The sequence below is a fragment of the Giraffa tippelskirchi genome, chromosome 4 (assembly GCF_054371585.1).
Source record: "Giraffa tippelskirchi isolate mGirTip1 chromosome 4, T2T-mGirTip1v1.2.pri, whole genome shotgun sequence".
Classification (NCBI taxonomy): Eukaryota; Metazoa; Chordata; class Mammalia; order Artiodactyla; family Giraffidae; genus Giraffa; species Giraffa tippelskirchi.
The window spans coordinates 13,367,287-13,376,978 of record NC_137278.1 but is presented as its reverse complement, the minus strand read 5'-3'; the positions used below and the strand labels follow the sequence as shown (position 1 = coordinate 13,376,978).

General features: G+C 39.8%; 1 protein-coding gene across 8 annotated transcripts in view; it reads left to right on the top strand.

The window, feature by feature from the left end:
* Positions 1-13: 13 nt before the first annotated feature.
* MRRF (mitochondrial ribosome recycling factor) overlaps positions 14-9,692 on the top strand; it is a 56,137-nt gene continuing 46,458 nt past the window's right edge. For 4 of the 8 annotated variants that reach the window (XR_014081854.1, XM_081588751.1, XM_081588748.1 and 1 more), the window contains exons 1-2: positions 14-55; positions 5,674-5,885. Coding sequence is in view for 4 of the 8 variants with exons in the window: in XM_081588751.1 (XP_081444877.1) it covers positions 5,702-5,885 (184 nt within the window). In the remaining 4 variants the exon portion in view is untranslated. Of the gene's footprint in view, positions 682-5,673; positions 5,886-9,692 lie in introns of all 8 variants that reach the window. The other 4 variants (XR_014081855.1, XM_081588749.1, XM_081588753.1 and 1 more) reach the window with 3 other exon arrangements.

Here is a 9,692-nt window from a genome sequence, read left to right as displayed (position 1 = left end):
CGCCGCCGTCGCCGTGGTCGCGGGAGTCTTTTCCTAGTAACCTGGGCGCTAGTTGGTGAGTGGCCTCAGCACGGCCTGGAGGCGCGAGCGGGGTCCGGGTTCCGGAGACCTCTACTCAGGGACCTCTGGGATACATTAAGGGGGCGTAAACACCGTCCCCGACGCGTTCCATTAAAATCCGACTTGACCTTTACGGCTGAGGGCGGGACCTGTCGATCCGAGCGAGTCTCACGGGTTGGGGGCGGGGCTCATTTCGTCACCTAGGGATCTTCGGAATGAGAGCCGGGCTTACTAAATAGTAGCAGCTATTTAATAGCCTGCTAACTGGCAGGAACATTTAATTTTCAGAACAATCCTGTGGGGATAGGTTTTTTGTTTTTTTAAATTCCGTATGCTGGAGAAATGGAAACTCGGGGAAGTAAAATCAGGGTCGTGTCGCTATGAGTGACGTGAAAGTGAAAGTCACTCAGTCGTGTCCGACTCTTTGCGACCCGATGGACTGTACATACAGTCCATGGAATTCTCCAGGCCAGAATACTGGAGTGGGTAGCCTTTCCCTGCTCCAGGGGATCTTCTCAAGCCAGGGATCGAACCCAGGTCTCCCGCACTGAAGGCGGATTGGGTGATGGCGCCCAAATTTAAAAGTCTCACCTTTTAACCATTACTCTGTGCCGTCTAGTGGTAAGACGATTGTCATTTCAATTGCCCTTCTATATTTATAAAGTGCTTCTGCAACTCTTAGCTCATTGGATCGTCCCGCTAACCCTGATGAATAGTATTGTCATCTACAGGTGATATTGGGGCCCAGAGATTTTGACCTACCTAAGGTTACATACCTATGAAGTGCTGGAATCAGCACTCTTTCCCAGGTCTTCTCTAAGTTTGTTGCATTTTTTCTTTCACCCACCCTATTGCATTCTCAAAATCTTGGGGAGCTTCGTAGTTAGAAAGAATGACAACCTGATCTGACCCTCTGTATTATAGTTGAAAGAAAACCTGGGTAGAAGAAATGACTTAATAGAAGTCTCAGGTCAGCTTCCAGAGGTGCTTTTTGAATACAATGTACAGTAAGGTCCCTGCATACAAACCTTCAGGTTTTGAACTTTCGAAGATGAGAACGTGTTATAAACCTATTGCAGTATAGTAGTATATAGTTGATTGTGTTAGGTGGGTATCTAGGCTAACTTTGTTGGACTTACTAGCAAATTGGGCTTATGAACAAGCATTCGGAACAGAGTTTGTTTGTATGCAGGGGACTCACTGTACTTATGAATCTAAAAAGGATGATGGGCAGGGAGTAATGAGGTAGGAATGTCGGAAACCAGGCCTCCTTAGACAAAAGCTCTTTCTCCACCTGATCAAGTGTCCCATCCTTCCTTTGGCTGTGCCAGGGACATGATCCTGCCTATAGTCAGATACTGTAAATGCCTTCACTTGATGCTGAATTTAGAGAAGAACATGACCTCTTATCTCTAAGTGAAAAATCTGGCAAACCAAGAGATCATGGAAGCAGTGTTGGGGAGTAGAGCCCAGGACCTACTGTCTGTGGCTTTGATTTCTGTTTTGGTGCTAGCGATATGACTTAGCGGAAGGACAATCTAGACTTTCACTCATGTAGTCTTCACATTTACTCAGTGTCCCCCGTGTTCAGAACTGTGCCAGGGACTGGCGATGCAGCCTTGAACAAGACAACCATAGTTTAATCCTTGTAGTACTTATAGTCAGTTCCTATGGAGAGAATAAGACTGATCCAATAATTATTGTTTAGTCACTAAGTCATGTCCGACTCTTTTGTGACCCCATGGCCTGTGGCCTGCCAGGCTCCTCTGTCCGTGGGATTGCCCAGGCAAGAATACTGGAGTGGGTTGCCATTTCCTTCTCTGGGGGATCTTCCCAGCCCAGGGATTGAACCCGCATCTCTTGCATTGGCAGGCGGATTCTTTACCACTGAGCCACCAAGGAAGCCCTATCAAATAATTACACAAATATTAACTGATATTGTTTAAGTGAGTTCCATGAAAAAGTACATGGTACTAAGAAAGGAGGCTATAGGACATTTGACCTGTTGGGCTAGAGAAAACAGTCAAGGAAGGCATCCTCTGAGGAAGTGGTGCTTCAGCTGAAGTCTGAAAGAAAAGTTCATTAACGAGGTGAGGGAAGATCATTCCAAGCAGATTCAACAGTATTTTTGAAGATCCTGGCGCAGGAAATTATTCAAGGAAATGAAAGACCAATTTACCAATTTGTACAGTGTGAGCGGTAATCACAACATTGCCTGGTTATTGTGGGAATCAGGCAATACATGTGAAAGTATTTTATATACAACAAGGACCTGTGTGTGCACACCCGTATTATAAGAATCTACATGTTATGAACTAATATACAACTGAATTGGTAGGGGTTGCTGGAATGGTGGATAAGCCAAGACTTTGTCTTCCTCATCTAGTTCTTTCCAAAGTTAAAATGCACCTTCCATGAAAAGTGGGAAAATTCAAGTTTTGAGAATCTCAGCTTTGGATAAAGAATATATGCCTCAAGTAGTTTTAAAAAAATATTTAAACAGTTTGAAAAATAATGCCAGTAATTGCATTGTTTTATGTACACAGTAAGGATAGTGCTTAAGAGCACAGACTGTGGAACAAAAGTGCCTGAATTAAAATCTTGAGCAAATTGTTTATCTTTGCCTCTGTGTCTTTATCCATAAAATGGGTATAATAATAAGTACTTATCTCCTAAGGTTATTATGAGGCTCAAATGAGTTAATGTATGCAATATACCACTTAGAACTGTTTCTGGCACATAGTTATTACTATAAAATTATAAGCTATTGTTTCATTATTATTGTTATAATTACCTTTTTAAAGGCTCATTAATATCACCATGAAAAAGGTGCAGTGGAAACTATACCTCAGAGAGGTTGATCTCCTTAAGTTCACACTGCTAGTAAGTGGGCAAACTGACATTTTAGTTCAAGACTTCATCCAAAGGTCAGATGTTTCCTGCTGCATTTTTTTCCTACTGTAGGTTAATTTTGTTGTAGAATACTTGGGCTTGCATGATGGTTCATTTCCTTGTCTTTACTTGTGAGCTGAGCTGAGTGCTGATATGAATATTCTTAAGGTAAAGAGTCCAAGGGGCTGCCTTTATTGAATTTCCACTTTGAAGTTTCCTGACTTCTGTGCAGTTTAAAATCTGTGTCTTAAGCATTGCAATGTGGTTTATTTATAGAGGAGTCTTCCGGTTCATGTGTACTGGGTCCGCTTTTGGGTGTTGAGTTTTCTGTCAAAGGTTGTTTATTTCTAACCCATTTTGATTTCCTGTTGCTTTGTGGATTGGTATTATGACCTGCAACAGGAACACCAGGAAACCTGTCTTAAATGGAACAGCCAGATTGAGACCCTGTAGATTAAAAAAAAAAAAAAAGCACCTTATTATACAGCCATATTTGGATATAAGTGTGGGTTAGGCATTGGCTATATTAGGCAAAAACCTAGATATAGAAACCTCACTTAGAGGCAAAATCTGTGAACAGTGCTGCTGCTACAGAGCAAAACTATTAGCTCCAGCCTCTTGGTCAATGACAGTCTCTTAGAGCCTGAATTTCTATGTCTATAAAGAGGAGATTATTATACTTTTTGTGGCATTTTTGAGAGGATTAAATGAATACTATGGGTAAAACAAGCAGGCCAGGCCTGACTTCTCTTAATAGTAGCTATTGATAATGATTAAAAGGAGGAAACATTTTTTATTTTTTTATCTAGATCTGTTTTTACTGACATCATACACCGATCACTGAAATCTAGCATCTCATGCTATTGAAAAATCCATCGGGAGAAATTAGTTGCCTTTGTGCAACTCATTTGCTTTTCTTAAAAAAAAAGAGTAATAATTATAGCAGGTGCCATATTCCCAGCATGGTACTTGGTTGTTACATGCATTCACTATTTCATTTTATTTTAAAACAGGATTGTTTTTTTCTCACTTTACAAATGAGGAAAATGATGCTCAGAAAGTGAAATGAATAGCCACAAGTTGAAATTCATATCCAGATATGACTGACTCTTGGCTTCCTTGTAATTTAGTAATGACGTGTAAGATTTCTTTGTTGTGTCTGACTCTGGCATGGAAGTTTTTGAAAGGAAAGGTGATAGCTGTCAATAGATGTTCTTTAGAGGGGACTCCTGTAGTCTGTTAGACATTGTGCCACGTGTTTTACTTACGTTGACTAATTTATTTTTCCCAACCTAAGAAATAACTATAATTGTCTCCATTTTATTACTAGTTGAGGAAGTCGAGGTGCAGTGATGTTTAGAGGCATTTGGGTGGTGGTGGAGATGGGCTTGGATTCTGGATCTTCTGGCTGCAAAGCCCATGCTCTTACTCAGACTGTAATGTGTGTGTGTTTATTAGTTGATCAGTTGTGTCTGAGCCTTTGCAACCTCATGGACTGTAACCCAACAGGTTCCTCTGTCCATAGAATTTTCCAGGCAAGAATACTGAAGTGAATTGCCATTTCCTTCTCCAGGGGATCTTCCCGGACCAGGGATCAAAGTTGTGTCTCCTGCATTGGCAGGCAGATTCTTTACCACTGAGCCAACAGGGAAGTCCCACATTTGCCTGTAAGCTAGAACTGTTGTTCTATCCCAGGGGTAGCTGTAGGCTTTAGCATCTTTCCACAGTCAAAAACCTCAGAAGGATCATGTGTAACTTGTGTTAACACCGAGGAGGGTGGCATTTTCCAGAGCTTTAGTTCTATAACATGGAAGACCTCAAACCTCAGCCATGCTTCAGACTCACAGTAAAGTGCATTCTAATTGGTAATCAGTGCATAAGGAACCAAAGAAAATTTTAATTAAATGCTGTTGTGTGAATTTTCCAGTCATTTTATGCCTGTTGAAATGATTTTATGTAAAATTCTCTTCCAGTGCTCTGCCGTTACTCTTTATAGTGTAACTTTATCAAGATTTTGTGCTTTTTTTTTCCTGTAAGGGTTTAATTACCATCATTAAGGATTTAGGCTGCTATGCATTTACTTAACTCGCTTCCCTGTGTACTAATTGGCATTTTCTGTAGTGGAAAAAGCGTGGCGATTTGGCGTCCTACAGACTGTGAGCTAGATATTTAAATCTCTGAGCCTTAGTTTCTTTGTCCTATAAAATGGGGCTAATCATACATCCTTGTACAGCTGTTAGGAGGAGGGGTGGAGATAATGTATTTAAGTTACCTAGTACAGTGGTCCCCAGCCTTTTGGCACCAGGAACTGGTTTCGTGGAAGACAGTTTTCCCACTGACCGGAGCTGGGCAGGGGGTGGGGATGGTTTCAGGGAATTCAAGCGCATTACATTTATTGTGCTCCTGTGAGACTCTAACGCTGCAGTTCATCGGACAGTAGGTGGAGCTCAGGCAGTAATGGGAGGGCTGGGGAACGGCTGTAAATACAGATGAAGCTTCTGCAGGCTCACCTGCCGCCCACCTCCTGCCCTGCTGCCCAGTTCCTAACAGGCCACGAACTGGTATGGGTTGGGAATCCCTGACCCAGCACACAGGTCAAAACAGATCCATAGGCTCTGCTGATAGGATTTGCTTTGCTAACTGGTACAGATTATTTTCTGAAGTTATACTAACAACAGAATCTGTTTTACTTAGATCTCCTTTTTGTCTTGTTCTTTTCAGTGGATGTTCACAAGGATTGTCTTCAGTCATGGCCTTGGGTTTAAGGTGCTTCCGCTTGGTCCACCCTGCCTTTTGCAACTCCCTTGCAGCCTTGACCAGACCTGTTTCAGAAGTCACGCTGCAGACAGTGAGAGGAAGACAGAATGACCATGGGCAGTACACGGCCTATCCTGCCGTACCAGTCCGTTATTTTGCTACCAAGAAAGCCAAAGGTAGAGACGTGACCTCCTCGCCCCTGTCTTATGTTTAGCCCTTGAATGATCAGAGTTGGAAGGGATCTCAGAAATGTTCTGAATTTCTCCTTGTGCCTCCCGAAGAAGTGGTGTCTCAGGTGGTTCAGCTGATAGGCTTGAAAGGTCACAGGGACAGATATGGTATTAGAACCGAGGGTCTGTTTTCTCACTTCTGTGCTGCCTCATATGTTGCCACAGCTCAGAAAACAATTGTTTTGTATTAGATTTAGAATCGGAAGTGTAAGTGCCAAGCAAGCCAGAATACTTGGGACAGGGATCAATGTATGTTCTCCTTCCAGGAAGATCTGTGTTGGAAGTAAAATTAAAAGCAGAAGTTTGTTGGGTGAGGACGTATGAGAGCCGAGGATTTAGATGGATGATCTTAATGACTTGTGTCATCCAAGAATGAGACTTTGATATAACTCAGGTCTCAGCTTAAACGTCGCTTCCTCAGGAAAACCTTCCCTGACCTCTTAGGCTGGGTTAGTTCCCTTGTTACATGCACTTGTGCACACTGTTATTTTATCTTTGATGTCCTTAGCAAAGCACTCATTAATTAATTAATTAATTAATTGTAGGATTGATTATTGTTTGTTATGTCTTCCCATACTGGACCCTGTGAGGACAAACTCTGTCTCTTTTTTTTTTTTCAATCTGTGTCTTTTGTTTAGGAACTAACAGGGCCTGACACATAGTATATATTAAAAAATTTTGTTGAAGGAATAAATGAGTGACAGAACATTGTCAAGCAGACCTGCTGTTAATACTTGCAGCGGTGGGTCAGGGAGTTCATTCCCAAGGATGGTGCTTGAAATACGCTACTGAATATTTTTTCCCACTGCTTTTCTTTTATGAAACATGAATGAAACATGAAACATGCAGACCTTCTCCTTTCCTGTTAACAGGAAAATTAACAAGTCGCCAGAAAAGCATTAATGCATAGAAAACTTATATTCAGTTAATAGTGATAATGGTAATAACTTTTGATGTGTAGGTAATAACTTTTGATGTGTAGGTTGCTTTATATTTTTTTTTAATTCACATACATTTAATAATTTAATTTGATCTTTGTAAATTATCCATTGAAGGAATTATAATTACCCAGTGAAGAAATTCTTCTGAATACCTAGTGAACCACGTATCTCACCATTTTGCAAGTGAGGAAACTGAGATTCATGTGTAAGACCTTTGCCCGTGATCATATCCGGTCAGTGGCAGAGATGGAATCCGGGGCCCTGTGCCCACAGCACTGAGGTTGTCTAGTGCACCAGGCGGTAGCTGCAGCCCGTAAGCAGCATCTTTTCATATTTAATTGCATATGCAGCTTTTATCTTCTGAGGTGCCTCTTTAAAAAGTTGGTTGTTTGACTTTTTCCTTTAGATTTATTGGATTCTTTCTATATTAAGAAATCCTTTGTCAGTATGTATATGTTGCAGGTATCTACTTTGCCTTTTTACTCTATAATGTCTGTCACTGAACATCAATTTTAATGCAGTCATATTTTTCAGTTCTTTCCTTTATCATTTGTGCTTTTTCTGTCTTATGTAAGATACCCTCATCTAGCCAAAAGTCATAAATCTCTTCTTCTGTATTTTCTTCTAAATATTTTGAAGGTTTTTACTTTTCATATTTGGGTCTTTAATCCATAACGGAATTTATTTCTGAATATGATATGAGATAGGGAATGTAATTTTATTTCTTTTTGAAATGAGTAATAAGTGTGTCAACCTCACTTAATTTTTCAAAACTAAAAATACTTTAAAATCTATTTATTTTTGGCTGTGCTAGGTCCTCATTACTCCAGTGGGTTTTCTCTAGTTGGCGGCGACTGGGGCTCCTCTCTAGTTGCGGTGCACAGCTTCTCATTGCAGAGGCTTCTCTTTTTGTAGAGCATGGGCTCAGTATTTGTGGCGCACAGGCTCAGTTGCCCCTCGGCATGTGGGATCTTCCTGGACCAGGGATCAAACCTGTGTCCTCTGCATTGACAGGTGGATTCTTAACCACTGGACCACCAAGGAAGTTAACCTCACTTAGGGAAAACTCTTCTTTACTCCCAGGTCTGTAATGCCTCCTCTGTCATATGTTATGTTTCTTCATATATATGATTTATTTATGAGCTCTGCTCTTGATGTGTTGAACTGCTCATCTCTCCCTGCACTAAATTCCCTATTGCCTGAATCACTATCATAAAGTCTTGAATCTGGTGGTACAGATCTTTCCCTTCAGAACACACTAGCTTTTTTTTTTTTTCTTATTCTTGGCCTTTTCTCTTCTCTGTGACATTTATAATCATATTGTCAGGTTTTCTCTATACAGATCTTGCACAGTTCTTCAATTGGGTTTATTTCCAGACTATCATCATTTTTTGTCACTTTGGTATATGTTTTTTAAAGTCAACTTTTGAGTTATATATACAGGAAAAGTATGTACATAAATTATAAGTGCTCAGTGAATTTTCACAAAGTGAACACAACCATGTAATTATCACCCAGATTAAGATATAGAACGTCGCTTGTACTCTGGAAGCTTTGCTGTTGTCCTTTTCAGGTGTCCTCCTTGAAAAGACAACCCCCTCTCTTGGCTTTAACACTACAGATTTTGTTTTGCCCTTTTTGAACTCAGAATGGATTCTTTTCATGCCTGGCTTCTTTTGATAACAACCTACATGTGAGATTTGTCCATGTTGTTGTCTGTAGTAGTTGTTGGACATTTTAATTTTTTTCTAGTATCCCAATGAATGTGTGTACCACGATTTATGTATGTTTTCTGTAGTCGATGGATATTTGAGTTGCTTCCAGTTTTGAACTAAAATAAATAATGCTACTGTGAACATGCATTTTGGTGCCCATAAGTTTGCCTTTCTACTGGGTGTATACCAAAAGGAAGGATTACTGAGCCTTGGATTATGTGTATATAAATCTCAGTTCAGTTTCAGAATATACAGTTTTCCAGATTGGTCACGTCAGGTTACTCTCCTCCCCAGGGTGTTTTAGCTTTCTATTTGCTAAATACCCGCTATCTACTTGTGAACACTTGGTATGGTCAGCCTTTTTAATTTTAGTCATTCTAATGAATGTGCCGTTACATCTCACTATGGTTTTAATTTGTATTTCATTGATGAATAGTGATGGTGAGCACCTTTCATTTGTTTAACTGGTTATTTGGATATCCTCTTTGTTTCCAATCTTTTGCCCATTTAAAAAAATTGACCTGATTTTAAAAAATTGACTTGTAAGAATTTTAATGTACTCTAAAGACAAGACTTTTGCATATATATGTATTGCTGATAATGATTACCTTTTCATGGTGTTTCTTTCTGATGAACAGAAGTTCTTAATTTTAATGTAGTCCAGTTTGTCAATCTTTTTCTTTTATTAGTATTGCTCTTTTTTTCCTGTTTAAGAAATTTTCCCCTGCCTTAAGGTCAAAAATATATTCTATATTATTTTTTGCAAGAGTCATTGCTTTAAGTTTATGTCTTTTAGAAATTATGTGTTCTGTTTGGCTGCTGGTGAATAGAAATACTTTTGATAATTATACACTGATTTTGTATCTTGCAACTCTGCTGAACTCTTTTATTAGAACAGTTGTTTGTGTATTCTTTTGGATTTTCTATGTAGATAATTAAAATACCTATATTTAATGATAGCTTTTTTTTCCCTCCCCAATCTATATACCACATAGCTTTTATTTCTTTTCTCTCTTTCCTCCATCCCTCTTCCCTCCTTCTCGCCTTTCCTTCCAACTACATTGTCTAGGAATTCTAATATAATTCTAATAAAAGTG